This window comes from Podarcis vaucheri (genome assembly GCF_965113315.1).
Source record: "Podarcis vaucheri genome assembly, chromosome: 5".
Lineage (NCBI taxonomy): Eukaryota > Metazoa > Chordata > Lepidosauria > Squamata > Lacertidae > Podarcis > Podarcis vaucheri.
The window spans coordinates 94,540,750-94,558,552 of NC_138763.1; the positions used below are offsets into that span (position 1 = coordinate 94,540,750).

The 17,803-nt window shown below is 43.4% G+C and overlaps 1 protein-coding gene across 2 annotated transcripts in view; it reads left to right on the forward strand.

Annotated features, from left to right (window-relative positions):
* WDFY4 (WDFY family member 4) overlaps positions 1 to 17,803 on the forward strand; it is a 202,852-nt gene that overhangs the window by 32,277 nt on the left and 152,772 nt on the right. For both annotated transcript variants that reach the window (XM_082222996.1, XM_082222997.1), the window contains 2 exons: positions 1,047 to 1,648; positions 16,078 to 16,171. In XM_082222996.1, coding sequence (XP_082079122.1) covers positions 1,047 to 1,648; positions 16,078 to 16,171 — 696 coding nt within the window. The remainder of the gene's footprint in view (positions 1 to 1,046; positions 1,649 to 16,077; positions 16,172 to 17,803) is intronic.

Here is a 17,803-nt window from a genome sequence, read left to right on the forward strand (position 1 = left end):
ACCAGAGAAACGTTAGAGGGTATGGAATTATGCGAACCACAAGCCAAGGACATAAGTAACTTTACAACCTTTAGAAGACATCTGAAGGCAGCCCTGTAGTGGGAATTTTTTTTTTAAAGTTTAATGTTTTAATATATTTTCATATATGTTGGAAGCTGCCCAGAGTGGCTGGGGCAACCCAGTCAGTTGGGTGGGGTACAAATAATAAAATTACTATTATTATGGAATGGGACATCCCTATTTTCATTGGAGGAATGTTGGATGGCATGTTGTTGTTGTGTTTTAAATGAAGGATCATTCAGTCGAGGGAGCCCCATTTGCATTTGGGTACACCCCGAAGGTGTGCCCTAGGCCCAAATCACTCCTTTAAATTCCTAGGAGTTTATCTCAGTGAAGACCTTGCTTGGAAAATAAATACAACCAGGTGGTTAAGAAAGCCCAACAGAGACTCCATCTCCTCAGAGTCTTGCGGAAGAACAATGTCAATCAACATTTGATGATCTCCTTCTACCGGTCCACAATAGAAAGTGTCCTTTCATACTGCATCACGGTGTGGGACGCTGGTTTGACATCATCTGATAGGAAGTGCCTACAGAGGGTGGTGAATACCACACAAGATATTATGGGCTGTCCCGTGAATCCGCTGGATGAAATAGCAGAAGAAGGTTGCCTCAGGAGAGTGAGGAAAATTATCAGGGATGATTCACACATCAAGATGATTCTTGATCTCGTGCCCTCAGGCAGAAGATATAGAAGCATGATTAGTCGCACCAACAGGGTAAAGAACAGCTTCTATCCGTGGGCTGTCAGGCTGCTGAATGAAAAGATAACAACAGGGCAACTGACTTTCGGGTTTGGTGGGTGTGCGTCAGTAAACGAGGGGAATTAAGACTAAGAGGGCTGAGTGGGGGTGCTCGTGTAATTTCACTGTATACAAGTTGTACAAGTGACAATAAAGTATTTCAATTATTCAATATTTAAAGTTTACAGAGCAAATGAAGTGATGACTAAGTACTTTCTTCCTTTCTCATTCTCCAATTCCAAAGTCTCTCCTGAGGACACTGGCTAATCCCAAGGGCCGTTCAGCCTTCAGAACCAGCAGCGGTTTTAATGGGCTGCTCTCTCTGCTGGCTGACATGGAAGGCGCGTTGCAGGATCCGCCCTCAAGCTTGTGGGCCCCGTTTGGTCCTAGCCACATAATGGAGCTTGTACTGCATATTCTCCAAGCAATAGCGGCTGCTATCTATTCGGACACTGTCAACCGTGATTTTTTCCAAAAGAAGGGGCTCTTTGACAAGATGGCGGAGGACCTTGGCTTGCTAGGCTGCTTCTCAGGACAGAAGTGGGGACAGATTCCAGTACAGCTCCACGCAACACGGTCGTTTGCTGAATTTTCAAATGCAGCTGTTTCCTCACCCGAGTCCTTTCCTACCTGGCTTAAAAGCTGCATAATTATACTCAGTTTCCTTGACAACATGGCCAAGAGGAACCCCTTCGAACTCAAGAGCTACTTGGTGGAGATGAAACTAGGTGTAGATCAAGACCCTCAAGATGTAAAAGAAAATAAACCAGAAGAAACTGACGACAACTTTGAGCATTCAGGTGAAAATAGAGCAACTGTAGACCTACAGCCAGAATTCAAAGACAGGTAAGTTTTTGACTACTATAAGTACTAAAAAAATGTCTAAAGATGCTTCTGTTATTATATTTTTACAGCATTCTTTTCATACAGTAAGTGAAGGGGGAGACATTTTATCCAGCTTCCATGAAACAATATGTGAATTGAAATACATGGATCCTTCGTGGTTTGTACTACTCTGGATTTCATAACAAAGCTCTTCAGGCAAATAATGTGTACTAAAAGGTGTTTCTTTGTTTATTTTTTTTAAAGGGAAAAGTGTGCATAAAAATGTGTATGTTTGTGGAAAAAGAACACAAAATATAATAGGGGAAATTGCTTGAAAAATGTGTACATTGTGAGAAATTGCATACAAAAACCGTGCATGTCAGGAGAACTGTGAATGGAAGTGCTGGTGGATTTTCACGAGGACTGTGGCAAACTGAATTTAAGATTGGAAAAGTAAGAATCTGAGGGAAACTGACAGCGACCGAGTTGTCCATCTCCATGTGCAGTAATTAACTGGCAGCCCGCTTCTGTGCATGTTGACACAGGATAAAAGCTCAAACGCCGTATAACATGACAGGAACAAAACTGCCTCTAACTTGGTTTAGAGCACAGCTAGGAGGACAGCAATTGGAAGTGGGACCTTTCTTGGTATGAAGTGATGGGCTGAAGGAAGGTTTAGCATTTATGCCCACGGGCCTATTTTGTGCTTTAAAATCAGACATGCGCAGAAGATTGCAGCTTGGCAGCCTATTTTTTATACAGCTGCTGTATATTTTGGTAGTGTTGTGGAAATATAGAGAATGGCCTTGCAAAAAAAGTTGTTCTTTTTTTAACAAGGAAAATTCTGAGGGCCATATAACATAGCACAGTGGTACCTCGGGTTAAGAACTTAATTCGTTCTGGAGGTCCGTTCTTAACCTGAAACTGTTCTTAACCTGGGTACCACTTTAGCTAATGGGGTCTCCTGCTGCCGCCGCACCGCAACTGTGCAATTTCTGTTCTCATCCTGAATCAAAGTTCTTAACCCGAGGTACTATTTCTGGGTTAGTGGAGTCTGTAACCTGAAGCGTTTGTAACCCGAGGTACCACTGTATGTTGTTCATAGATGTTTTGAGAATGGTATGCCCAGTATAATGTGTTCCTCTCTCAGCGTGCCCCCAACATCTGTTCCAAAGTGTCCACCAACCCTCTGGAGCAGATTTTGGAGGTACATGTGGAAGTCCTGTTACACAAGAGGAGGCCTGTTGTGGATGCAACCCAAAGCACAGTACACTGGTACCTCTGGTTACGTGCTTACCGTAATTCATTCCGGAGGTCCGTTCTTAACCTGAAACTGTTCTTAACCTGAGGTACCACTTTAGCTAATGGAGCCTGCCGCCGCTGCGCGATTTCTGTTCTCATCAAGCAAAGTTCTTAATCCGAGGTACTATTTCTGAGTTAGCGGAGTCTGTAACCTGAAGCGTATGTAACCTGAAGCGTATGTAACCCAAGGTACCACTGTATACTCTTCTGCAGAATTATGCAGCATATAGAATTATTTTTTTTTTGAATTTTAAGGATTTATTATTAACAGCTCAACCCGTACCATTATTCAGAATTTTTCAGCCCAACTAGAGGAAAGGGACAGTAACTTAATTGTTAGCCAATACACTATCAGAAAAATGTTTGGGAAGTTTGTTCATAAATGACTGTTACTACCATATACAGTCGTACCTTGGAAGTCAAACAGCTTAGTTCCCGAACGTTTTGGCTCCTGAACGTCTCAAACCCGGAAGTGACTGTTCCGGTTTGCAAACTATTTTTGGAAGCCGAACGTCTGACTGGGCTTCCTTTTTTTTTTTTTATAAAATTTTTATTGGTTTTACAAAGTTTTTAAATAACAAACAAACACTTAAAAAGACAAACATACACGTATAGTTTCATACCATATTTTCATAAACCTCTTTTCTTGGACTTCCCCTCCCCCCCCCCTTTCTGCATCCCAATGTCCATAATTTTTAGCAACTCCCAATTGTTACTTCCAACCTCTGTCATCTTAGTCTTCTCTATATTCTGACCTTATACCACTGTATCCCTTTGTCTCTGAAAACCACAACACTTTAACATTCATTGAGTTTATAATAGTCCTTAAGGTAGCTTTTAAATTTTCTCCATTCTTCTTCCACCGTCTCCTTTCGTTGGTCGCGGATTCTGCCTGTCATCTCAGCCGATGTCATATAGTCCATCACTTTCATCTGCCATTCTTCCAAAGTGGGTAGATCTTGTATCTTCCAATACTTCGCGATAAGTATTCTTGCTGCTGTTGTGGCATACATAAAAAAAGTTCTATCCCCTTTGGACACCAATTGGCCGACAATGCCCAAGAGAAAGGCCTCTGGCTTTTTAGGAAAAGTACATTTAAGTACCTTTTTCATTTCATTATAGATCATTTCCCAGAAAGCCTTAATCTTCGGGCACGTCCACCAGAGGTGATAAAAGGTACCTTCAGTCTCTCTACATTTCCAACATTTATTATCGGGCAAATGGTAAATTTTTGCCAGTTTGACTGGGGTCATGTACCACCTATAAACCATTTTCATAATATTTTCCTTTAATGCATTACATGCCGTGAATTTAATACCGGTGTTCCATAACCATTCCCAGTCAGCTGACATGATATTGTGTCCAACGTCCTGTGCCCACTTGATCATAACCGATTTGACTGTTTCGTTCTGTGTATTCCATTTCAGCAACAAGTTATACATTCTAGATAAAATCTTAGTATTGGGTTCTAATAACTCAGTTTCTAGTTTTGATTTTTCCACCTGGAAGCCAATTTTCCTATCCTGTTTAAAAAACTCCATTATTTGACGGTATTGAAACCAATTTTGTACTTTATGTTTCAATTTCTCCTGGCTTTGTAGTTTAAGCTTATCTCCATCCTGTTCCAAAATTTCCCAATACTTCGGCCATCCGACCTCCATATTGAGTTTCTTCACTGCTTTAGCCTCCACTGGTGACACCCATCTAGGGGTTTTGTTTTCCAACAAATCTTTATATCTTGTCCAAACATTATATAGTGCTTTCCTAACAATATGATTTTTAAAAGCGCTGTTAGCTTTGTCATACCATAAATATGCATGCCAACCAAAAGCATTGTTAAAACCCTCCAGATCCAAAATGTCCGTATTCTCGAGGAGCATCCATTCTTTCAGCCAGCAAAAAGCTGCTGCCTCATAGTACAATTTTAAGTCCGGCAGGGCAAAACCCCCTCTTTCTTTTGCATCTGTCAATATTTTAAATTTAATTCTGGGCTTTTTGCCCTGCCAGACAAATTTCGAAATATCTTTCTGCCACCTCTTGAAACATTCCATCTTGTCAAGAATCTGCAAGGTCTGAAACAAAAATAGCATTCTAGGCAATACATTCATTTTAATCACCGCAATTCGGCCTAACATTGACAATTTCAAATTTGACCATATTTCTAGATCTTTTTTGATTTCTGACCAACATTTTTCATAATTGTCCTTATACAAGTTCACATTTTTAGATGTCAAATAAACCCCTAAGTATTTGACCTTCTTAACCACTGTCAGCCCTGTCTCTTCTTGAAATTTCTCCTTTTCCATATCTGTTAAGTTTTTTCCTAAAACTTTGGTTTTTTGTTTATTCAACTTAAATCCAGCTACCTGGCCAAACTGTTGTATTATTTCTAAAACCTTTTTCGTACTAGTGATTGGCTCTTGTAAAGTCAAAACTAAGTCATCTGCAAACGCTCTTAACTTGTAATGTTTAGCTCCGACCTGCACTCCTTTAACCTGCTGGTCATTCCTTATCATATTCAGCAACACCTCCAGAACTGAAATAAAAAGTAATGGGGAAATTGGGCACCCCTGTCGTGTTCCTTTTTCTATCTTAAGCTCCTCAGTTACTACGTTGTTTACAATCAATTTAGCCTTTTGTTCAGAATATACTGCAGCCATACCATTCTCAAAACCTTGGCCTACCCCCATCCCATGAAGGTTCTTCATCATAAAGCTCCAAGAAATATTATCAAAGGCTTTCTCCGCGTCCACAAAGATCAATACTGCTTTAGTGTTTATATTCACCTCTAGCTTTTCCAAAATATCTATTACATTCCTTACATTGTCTGCCAGGTGTCTTTTAGGGAGAAAGCCTGCTTGGTTCTTATGAATCCTTTCCATCAACACTCTTTTAAATCTTTTTGCCAAAATGTCTGCAAAAATTTTATAATCCACATTAAGTAGTGATATTGGGCGGTAGTTCTTCAGTTGAGTCTTTTCAGTCTCTGTCTTTGGTATGAGTGAAATATATGCTTCTTTCCACGATTCAGGTGCCTTCTTTCCCTCAAGGATCTCATTACAAACTTCTTTTAATGGTTGAGTCAACCATTCCTTCAACGATTTGTAATATCTAGAAGTCAGTCCATCTGGTCCTGGAGATTTGCCCAATTGCATGTTCTGAATGGCGGCCTCTATCTCTTGTTCTGATATTCTCTGGTTCAGATCCATCTTACTTTGATGAGAGATTTTTTGTAATCCATATTTATCAAGGAATTTGTCTATATCTTCTTCATTTTGCGAACCTTGAGTATATAGCTTTTTAAAATAACTCAAAAAACAGTTTCTAATTTCATTAGGTTTAGATATATTCTTTCCATCCACTTCTAGGCTTGTAACCGTATTCAATTTCTGCCTTTTCTTCAATTGCCATGCCAGAAGTTTGCCACATTTATTTGCTGATTCAAATGTCTTTTGTTTCATTTGTTTTATCTTCCATTCAATCTCTTGGTTCGTCCATTCCATATATTGTGTTTGATATAACTTGATCTCTCTTAGAATCTCCTGGGACTTTGGTTTTGTTCTTAATTTTTTCTCTCCTTCCTTTATCTTTTCCAAAATCTTTTCTTTTTTCTCATTTTGTTTTTTTCTCTTTATTGAATTTTGTTGAATCAAGAAGCCTCTCATCACTGCTTTACTTGCGTCCCAGATCACTCTTTTTTCCACGTCGGTCCTCAAATTTATTTCAAAATAGTCTTTTAGGGTTTTTTGGGCCTTCATAAGGATCTCCTTATCTCGAAAGAGGGTGTCATTCATTCTCCATCTGAATTGACCAGTTGTTGTAAGTTTCATCTCCATCCTCACGGCATTATGGTCGGAGCAAGTTTTTGGGCAGATTTCCACCTTCTTAACCTTTGGAGCCATACCACTAGTAATCCAAATTTGATCGATTCTGGTCCTATGCAGCATATAGAATTATGCTGTGCGGCTGGATGCGAACCTACAATAGCGTGACAGTGTGCTGGAGGGCCACGATGACATGATGCTTGTAACTGACAGCCTCCCCCTCAGATCTCCGTAGTTTCAAATGCCACCAATACTTCTTTTTTTGTGAGGTTCCCATTATTATGTGCAGTTGCCAAACATCCTGCTACGGCTTCCTCCTTCGACTCCTCAGTATTCCCACTTCCTCCTCAAAGAAGCCGTTTCTTCAGAGGCCTCACGCCAAAGAGCAGCGAGGAATCAAGAATGAGCCGTCCATATGGAAACCTGCCTTAACCAGAGTCAGGCCTACCCAGATCGTTGCAGGTAGATCTCACCTTAGGCTGGGGTTATGTTCCTGACTATTGTGTGTGTAATGGGTATGAGTTACTCGTGAGTAAACTGGTGCCTTTCTCGGTTAATTTGCCTTGTTAAACCTTTCTGACTGCACAGCCCCTTCTCATGGTGGCTGCCTCAGTCACTGGCAGAATCCGTCAGTGGGCGTTTCTTGAACCTCTTCCAACATAAAAGTTGTTTGACACCCAGTCTCCTCCTCCTCTCACTGCGTGGGAGTCTTCTGCGCAGGGAAGGCATGGGTAGCGGAGGACCTGGGCTCTCCTCGCTGATGTCCAGTGAAGAGTCCCTGAGCCCTCTCTCCACTTCCCCCGTCTGCCTCCCTTTATCCCCGGTGTTGCGCTGATTGGCTTCCCCCTCTACTGAGCTGTTTCTCCCCCCACTGCTGGGTCCTTCGCCAGCATCATCTGGGAGCCTCCCCTTTGCCTCTCGCTCCAATGTCAGTTCCCTGACAGTGTGCATAAGCAAAATTATGTAAACGCGAATGAGCCCTGGAACAGTCCTGTGCGGCAATCTCTACATGTCCAAAATGGGAGAATAGTAATAATAATAATAATAATAATAATAATAATAATAATAATAATTTATACCCTGCCCTCCCCAGGCTCAGGGTGTCTAACACCAATAAAATCACAGTAAAAACATAATAGGGGGGGGGAACCCAATTTAAAATACAAGTTAAAGTGCAATTTAAAATGCAGCCTCATTTTAAAAGTAGCCAATAACTTAAGACCATAAGGGGGTTGGATAACTCCAAAGAAAATATGGGCATCCTACCATACCCTCTGACATTTCTCCGATGAAAATAGGGACATTCTGGGATCAAATCAGGAACCTAAATCTCTAAATCAGGGATATCCCTGGGAAACAGAGGCATTTGAAGAGTCTGTTGCTGCACCAGGAAGTTGTGAACTAAGCGAGAAATTCTAGCATAATCAATTTTATGGGACCTCAACTTGCAGCCTCGCCAATGGAAAATGTATCTTCATTGGCTCCTATTTAATTGATTTATCAGTTATTTTTAACTTATTGCTTTGATATGGGCACATCCAGAAAAGTTTCTTACCCCTGAAATTTGTAGCTTTACCACAGAACTGGGGATGGCCAGAATTTGGTCCTGCTCATAATTTTGTGCGTTGCCATGGGAGCTGCATCCCATGTTAATTGGGCGTTTGTGTGCGTGAAACAACCACATGGAAAGTCACGTGGGTCTTTCCTTCCCACATGTTGCCTTTCTGGGAAGAATGGCAACAATCCAGTGAGAAATAACCATGTGATCTGTCTCACCTTATTTGTTGTGTCAACCACATGGTGGATCCAGTAGGGTGGACTTTTGTGTGTTACGCAACATAGAAAACCTATTTACAGTACTTCCATGAGAGAAATACTCCCCACCCACTCGGTGTTTTTATCTGTTCCTATTTTATCTGTAAGCCAGCCATCTTGAATCATTGTTAGTGAAAAAGGCAGGCCATAAACAAATATAAAATATAATATAAAAGTAATAATGAGAATAACCTTATCACCCACACTCAGGCTTCTTTCGATGGGGAAAGGTCTGTAAGAGGGCTTTGTGCCCGTGGATGGGCCATCAATTTCTGCTAAGGCAGACCTCTACCACGACCAAAGTGTTTGTTTTATGAGAAGCATATGAGGAATGAGGCTGTCGGGAAAGAGTTGGCATTCGTGGGTGCAGGCGATGTTCTCTTTCTGCTGCAGAATGTGCTGGAGCCCAGTGGGCCTGCAACCAAGGCAGAATCTGAACAAGAACACAAAATTTGGGCATGTTTGCGGCAGTGGTGTTTTTCTAGAAAAAAGAGGTGCTGGAACTCACCACGAACGTTTCCCTTGTACTCTTACGATGGCAATGGAGCACCCCCAAGAGGTGCTCCGGACCCAAGTTCCTGTGAGTTCCAGCTGAAGAAAGAAAAAGCCCTGGTTCTCAGTGATATCATTCCTCCCAACCAACCTCCTGAGCAATGAGAATTTGGAAATAAGTTCTAGCAAAGTCAGAGGTAAAGGAACCCCTGACCATTAGGTCGCGGATGACTCTGGGGTTGTGGCACTTTATCTTGCTTTATTGGCCAAGGGAACCGGCGTACAGCTTCCGGGTCATGTGGCCAGCATGACAAAGCTGCTTCTGGCAAACCAGAGCAGCGCATGGAAACGCCGTTTACCTTCCCACCAGAGCAGTACCTATTTATCTACTTGCACTTTGATGTGCTTTCGAACTGCTAAGTTGGCAGGAGCAGGGACTGAGCAACGGGAGCTCACCCTGTCGCAGGGATTCGAACTGCCGACCTTCTGATCGGCAAGCCCTAGGCTCTGCGGTTTAACCCACAGTGCCACCCACATCCCTTCTAGCATAGTAGAATGTGTGTGCCCCCCCCCAGGTTCACACATTAAAAATGTGAGGCTTGTATTTATCTCTGGTGTGGTCATTAGGCAGTTGGGTGACACTGGTGACAGTTATGAAAGTGCCAGTTTTGACCTGCCAAGTTCAAGCAAACAGCAATTAACTTTAATAATATTTAGAAACGGCAATCTTAATTTTTGTTGCAGGGCAATCTGCGAGGAAGCAGCTGGCTGAGAGTGAAGTAAGATTCTTGTGGCACTGGAGGGCAGTATGTGTGTTCTGTACTACTCTAGTAGCTGCTTTGTAAACTGATGTTCACACAGTGAAAAAGCGTTTACGAACAGTTTAATTACTAGTATTCAGTATTTAGGGCTCGACCTTTGTAAAGCACAGTCCTGTCATCATTTGTCATGGAGCATCTTTGAAACAGATGCCTATTCTGGTTGGCATTTTGCCACCATCCATGCGTTTCCAAAAATTGGGGACTGCTTGCTTTTAAAAAATGATTTGTTAATTGACAAGTGCAAACTCTCAAGCATTTGTAGAGGGGCAGAATGAACGCTCTTTCCTCTCCCTATCCTGTGTCAGCCACAGGACTGTTTAGGAGAATTGAGAGCTTGGTTTCCCGGCCGCCATTTTTTGAACCAGCCTGAACATCGTGAAGAAAGGTTGATGTAGCTTGGGAATGTGTGGCATTTTGCTTTGATTGGACAGCAGTGGAGCTGTTTCAAGATCCAGGAAGGGGTATTTTTGTTACTTATAAGAATTCTAAGGTCTCATAAAACATAAAATATACAGTGGTACCTCAGGTTACATACGCTTCAGGTTACAGACTCCGCTAACCCAGAAATATTACCTTGGGTTAAGAAGTTTGCTTCAGGATGAGAACAGAAATCGCGTGGTGGCAGCAGGAGGCCCCATTAGCTAAAATGGTGCTTCAGATTAAGAACAGTTTCAGGTTAAGAACAGACTTCCAGAACGAATTAAGTTCTTAACCCGAGGTAATAATAATAATAATAATAATAATAATAATAATAATAATAATAATAATTTATTATTTATACCCCGCCCATCTGGCTGGGCCTCCCCAGCCACTCTGGGCGGCTTCCATAAAAACCAAAAATACAATAAAATATCACACGTTAAAAACTTCCCTTAAGGGCTGCCTTAAGATGTCTCCTAAATGTCAGGCAGTTGTTTATCGCTTTGACATCTGCTGGAAGGGCGTTCCACAGGGTGGGCGCCACTACCGAGAAGGCCCTCTGCCTGGTTCCCTGTAGCTTTGCTTCTCGCAATGAGGGAACCGCCAGAAGGCCCTCGGCGCTGGACCTCAGCGTCCGGGCAGACTGATGGGGGTGGAGACGCTCCTTCAGGTATACTGGACCGAGGCCGTTTAGGGCTTTAAAGGTCAGCACCAACACTTTGAATTGTGCTCGGAAACGTACTGGGAGCCAATGCAGGTCTTTCAAGACCGGTGTTATATGGTCTCGGCGGCCGCTCCCAGTCACCAGTCTAGCTGCCGCATTCTGGATTAGTTGTAGTTTCCGAGTCACCTTCAAAGGTAGCCCCACGTAGAGTGCATTGCAGTAGTCCAAGCGGGAGATAACCAGAGCATGCACCACTCTGGCGAGACAGTCCGCAGGCAGATAGGGTCTCAGCCTACGTACCAGATGGAGCTGGTAAACAGCTGCCCCGGACACAGATTTGACCTGTGCCTCCATGGACAGCTGTGAGTCCAAAATGACTCCCAGGCTGCGCACCTGGTCCTTCAGGGGCACAGTTACCCCATTCAGGACCAGGGAATCCTCCACACCTGCCTGCCTCCTGTCCCCCAAAAACAGTACTTCTGTCTTGTCAGGATTCAACCTCAATCTGTTAGCCGCCATCCATCCTCCAACCGCCTCCAGACACTCACACAGGACCTTCACCGCCTTCACTGGTTCTGATTTAAAAGAGAGGTAGAGCTGGGTATCATCCGCATACTGATGAACACCCAGCCCAAACCTCCTGATGATCTCTCCCAGCGGCCGCATGTAGATGTTGAAAAGCATGGGGGAGAGGACAGAACCCTGAGGCACCCCACAAGTGAGAGCCCAGGGGTCTGAACACTCATCCCCCACCACCACTTTCTGAACACGGCCCAGGAGGAAGGAGCGGAACCACTGTATAACAGTGCCCCCAGCTCCCAGCCCCTCAAGACGGTCCAGCCCGCCGGAGATCATCAACCAGTGCGACCAAGGCAGTTTCAGTCCCATGATGAGGCCTGAATCCCGACTGGAAGGGATCCAAATGGTCCGCTTCTTCCAGGCGTGCCTGGAGTTGTTCGGCAACCGCTCGCTCAATCACCTTGCCCAGGAATGGAAGATTTGAGACTGGGCGATAGTTGGCCATCGTGGCCGCATCTAAAGATGGTTTTTTAAGAAGCGGTTTAATAACCGCCTCTTTCAGCGGGTCTGGGAAGGCTCCCTCACGGAGGGAAGCATTCACCACCCCACGAAGCCCATCGCCCAGTCCTTCCCGGCTAGCTTTTATAAGCCAGGATGGGCAAGGATCCAGGAGACAGGTGGTTGGTTTCACTCGTCCAAGCAGCCTGTCCACATCCTCGGAGGTAACAGATTGGAATTGATCCCACTCAACTTGACTAGACAGAACTCTAGCACTCTCCCGCCCCGGCCCTGCTCCCACGGTGGAGTCTACTTCTTCCCGAATCTGAGCGATTTTATCTGCAAAAAACTTTGCAAAATCATTGCAGGAGAACATGTGGCCCGTACTGGGCCCCGATGTTGCAGGTGGTTCCGCTAAATTGTGAACCACCTGAAAAAGTCTCCTGCTGCTGTTTTCTGCAGATGCAATAGAGGCGGTGAAGAAATTCTTCTTCGCCGTCGCTATCGCCACTTGGTAGGCTCGACGTTGAGCTCTAACCTGTGTCCGGTCAGATTCGGAATGAGTTATCCGCCACCGGCGCTCTAGCCGTCTCAACGATTGTTTCATTGCCCTCAGATCCGTGGAAAACCACGGGGCTGTCCGGGCTCCATGCAATCGGAGAGGGCGCTTCGGAGCCAAACAGTCAATAGCCCTGGTTAACTCCACATTCCAGCGGGCCACCAGGGAATCAGCTGAAAGGCCATCAACATGGGATAAAGCATCCCCTACCACTCTCTGGAAACCATTTGGATCCATTAAGTGGCGGGGGCGGACCATCCGAATTGGTCCCACCTCCCTGCAGAGGGGATGGGTTGCAGAGAAGTCCAGTTGCACCAGGAAGTGATCTGACCATGGCACTTCTTTCGTTTCGCTTTTACTTAGTGTCATATCACCAACATCCATAGAGGTAAACACCAGGTCCAAGGCATGTCCACGGCTATGGGTTGGGCCAGACTTATTCAGGGACAGCCCCATGGAGGCCATGCTTTCCACGAAGTCCCGAGCGGCCCCTTGTAAGGTCGTGTCGGCATGGATGTTAAAATCCCCTGGGACGACCAGGTTAGGTGTCTCCAGGAGAACATCCGCCACGACCTGAAGCAGCTCGGGCAGGGAATCCTTGGCGCAGCGGGGAGGTCGGTACACCAAAAGGAATCCTGTACTGCCCCTATTGCCCAACTTCCAGAACATGCACTCAGAAAACTGGGTCTTCCCAATAGGACGCCTATTGGAGGTACCACTGTAATTTAAAAAATAATATAAAATATAAAATAAATGTTCAGAAGTCCACAAGGTAAACACACACACGTGTGTGTGTGTGTGTGTGTGTGTGAGAGAGAGAGAGAGAGAGAGAGAGAGAGAGAGAGAGAATAGTTTTTACTGGTTTTACAAATACAAAATACAAATGAACAGAGAATTAAAAGGTACAGTCAAACCCCGGTTGTCGAACATAATCAGTTCCGGAAGACCGTTCAACTTCTGAAATGTTTGACAACCGAGGTGTGGCTTCTGATTGGTTGCAAGAACTTCTTGCACTCAAACGGAAGCCATGCCAGACTTAAGGGTTCCGAAAAACATTCGAAAACCAGAGCATTTACTTCTGGTTTTTTGGTGTTCGGGAGCCGAAATGTTCGAAAACAGAGCCATAGGTTTGATCTTCTTGCAAGATTTATTATGTTTCACCTTAAAGCTTTTCTTTTGCCTCTCAACAAGTTCAGAGATTGGGCATTATCTTTGTTTCTCATTCCCTTTTCACTCATATTTCTGCTCTTCCGTCAGTTCTCTTTCTGTAACATTAGAAAAAAAATATGTCCCTTTAAATCTGCTGGCTCTGTTAAATCTCTTATTCCGACCTACGTTCTGTCCTGCATTGACAACTGCAACATTTTATTCACTAGTCTTCCTGTTTCTCAGCATCTTATCTCTGTTTTCAGTTCTGCTTTCTTCATGTTTTATATGTTTTCCTTCCCTGGTTTCCTCTACGATTTTGCACTAGGTTCACACAACTTCTAACAAACAGTTGTCTGTTGTTGTTTAGTCATTTAGTCGTGCCTGACTCTTCGTGACCCCCTGGACCAGAGCACGCCAGGCACTTCTGTCTTCCACTGCCTCCCGCAGTTTGGTCAAACTCATGCTGGTAACTTCGAGAACACTGTCCAACCATCTTATACTCTGTCGTCCCCTTCTCCTTGTGCCCTCCATCTTTCCCAACATCAGGGTCTTTTCCAGGGAGTCTTCTCTTCTCATGAGGTGGCCAAAGTATTGGAGCCTCAGCTTCAGGATCTGTCCTTCCAGTGAGCACTCAGGGCTGATTTCCTTCAGAATGGATAGGTTTGATCTTCTTACAGTCCATGGGACTCTCAAGAGTCTCCTCCAGCACCATAATTCAAAAGCATCAATTCTTCGGCGATCAGCCTTCTTTATGGTCCAGTTCTCATCTGTTTATCCCACTATAAGAAATTATATTGTCAGTACAACCTTTCTCTCATGCATTAATTCCTTAATTTCCTATTTGACTTATTTCCTGTTCCTGCACTGATGTATAGCTTTTACTTTTTGCTTCTCTCCCGATGCTAGTTCAGCCTTCCCCCGCCGTTCCTTCTGTCTCAGGTGGTTGGTTTGTGCGTGTTTTTTTAATTGTGAACCTGTGAGATGTTTTTGATTTCTTCTGCCACCTATTGCATTTTATGGCCGCCTGTAAGGGTTGGGCATTTGCCATTTAAGCTAGAAATCTACCAACTTCTGAAATTAGTTTGTGTGTGTTCCGTATGTTTTGTCCAGGTTATATTTGATCCTAAGAGATGTGATTGTGGATTACAGATGCTTGAGGAATTTGATCTGTGTGATTTTGGATGTGAATGGACCTGATCCACATCTCACGGACTAATGTGTTGATTGTCACTTAATCATCCATAGGTTTTTGTAGTTTCCAAATTGTCCACTTCTCTGCTCATATTTTGAGGGAATATAAAAACACATATTTTGAGAGAAAAACACATTTATAAATACATATTTAGATACTTATTTAAATGTGGTGTGCATGTATGTGGATCAAAACATTGCAGATTAATGTGGAAATGGAGCAAAATGAATTTATGGGTGAACATATTGTCACAGAATGGAAGCGGACCGATTCCACCGTGGAAGGATCTGTCAACTTAGGTCCTCCCAGTTTCTCATTTTCCTGCCAACTTAAATTGGGTTCTTCACATTTCTACAGCATTTTGTAAACTTTCTTTCTTTAAAAAAACAATCCTTGTGGAAATTCTTCGATATTTTTGTGCAACTTTCTCCCAATAAGCACATTTGGGTAGGCAATTTTCACAAGCAGTTTCAGCTGATATAACACATGTTTGTATGTTGTTTTCAGTGGTATATTCATTTTTATGCACATTTTAATCTATTATATGCATTTTTCTAAACGTTGGTTTATTGGAGAACTGCATTGCAAAATTCGGATTAAGTGCAAATTTGGAATTGACTAGCAGTTCAATTCCATGCATGTTTGGTAAGCATAGGTAGGATCATTGTGTATTTCTGATTGCAGTATCAAAAACTGAGCTGTCCAGCAAACTGAAAACTATAGTAGCTAAATGGATCTTACATATGTCTTAGTACCAGGGAATATGAAGCAGTGTACAGTGGTACCTCGGGTTAAGTACTTAATTCGTTCCGGAGGTCCATTCTTAACCTGAAACTGTTCTTAACCTGAAGCACCACTTTAGCTAATGGGGCCTCCTGCTGCTGCCACGCTGCCGGAGCACGATTTCTTTTCTTATCCTGAAGCAAATTTCTTAACCCGAGGTACTATTTCTGGGTTAGCAGAGTCTGTAACCTGAAGCGTGTGTAACCTGAGGTACCACTGTATTATGGTCATGTTCCTGCTCTGCTTGTGAACTTCTAGACTGGCTATAGAAAAATCCTGGAGTAGGTGGACTCCTATTTGACCCAGCAAGGATATCCTTATGTTCTAAACTGTTGTCTTTTATTACACACTGATGTCTATCTGCCCATGCCTCTAGAGTTACGTTAACTCTCTCCATGTCTTTTCTCTTCAGGTTAGATGCTGAGGACGGGGAAATTGTGTGTCCTGGGGCTCTTTGTGTCATGGTGAACCTGATTTGCAAGCTCTACAATGAGGCCTACCCAGAAGTAAGTCCTGCCTTCATAGTCGTTTGTTGGCTCGTTGGTTCCTTAGATTACAAGGCCCATAGGATCAAAAGCAAATGTTGCATTGCTTTCAGATTAAAGGATTCCTTCCAGCCTCTTTCGAGTGGGGCCTAAAAGCCCCACTTTGGGAAAACAAATGGAATTGCTGCAGCCTTTCTTTGCCCTAGTACTCAGCTCTGAAAGATGGGGGGGGGGGGCATCCATTGAAGGTCAACTTCCAGAAAGGGTAAAGGTAAAGGGACCCCTGACCATTAGGTCCAGTCGTGACTGACTCTGGGGTTGCGGCGCTCATCTCGCTTTATTGGCCGAGGGAGCCGGTGTACAGCTTCCGGGTCATGTGGCCAACATGACAAAGCCACTTCTGGCGAACCAGAGCAGCGCATAGAAACATTGTTTACCTTCCCGCCGGAGTGGTACCTATTTATCTGCTTGCACTTTGACATGATTTCGAACTGCTAGGTTGGCAGGAGCAGGGACCGAGCAACGGGAGCTCACCCCGTTGCAGGGATTCGAACCGCCGACCTTCTGATCGGCAAGTCCAAGGCTCTGTGGTTTAACCCACAGTGCCACCCGCATCCCAGAAAGGGTAAAGGGAACCTTTATTCTAGAAAGGTTTACCCATCAAATGATCTCTTTACCCATCAAATGATCCATCTGCTGACAAGGGAGGGGGCAATTTGTATTTCTATCAGGGTGTTGCCCAGCCCAGTACTGTCTCTACTTTATTTCTCCCTCTTTATGCCAAATCTCCTTATGTCCCCCTGAATCTGTGCAGATTTTTAGGGCATTTGGGAAGTGTGAAATTTTAGGGCATTATGGGTAACTGAGTCCTTACTAACCTATTATTCTCTCCGTATCTGAGATCTGATGATTTCATCCCAGAATTCACACAGATCAAATTCCTTAAGCATTCCAAACTGAAAGCACAAGTTCAAAAGCAAACATTATTAATTTAGAATATTTATATCATGCTTAATAATCCCCAAATGCTTTCAAATGTATGAATCTGAATGCAATGGGAATAAAAAATGGGAATAAACGAGAGCAATACGTTCATAGGATCTGCAATGTACGGTTCCCAAGGCTATAAAGTTGTGAATTGCACTGGAAAGGAGGAGATGAAAACTACTTAAAAGTATATGGCATGTTGCTGAATGACACTGTTGCCCTTAGACTTCACCCTCATGCAAAGTTGTGAGCTCGTCTGCTGATTTCTAATTGCACCTCCTGTATCCCTGACGAATTGTGGGAGTGATTTGTAGGAAAATCAATCTATAAGCTGGGGAAACAGAGACTAGTTTCCTGCCACCATTAATTTTTTTTCACTAAAACCCCCTTTTTACTGGAATGAGCATCCCTGAAAACAGCACATTTTATTCAAAACAAGGCAATCTTGTTATTGGCAGGACTGCTGTCATAATGAGAACAATCAATTCCTTGTACTCCATTATGGCCATATTGAATTTATTTGGGAGATTACTTGTTTACTTAGCCAAGATCAACATAGGTTTTCTTTTCTTTTCTTGACCTTGCTTTTTTCCACTGAAATAATTATTAGGAAGTGCAATATTTAAAGCACAAAAAGCATTAGAAGCTACTTTAAAATATCTGGAT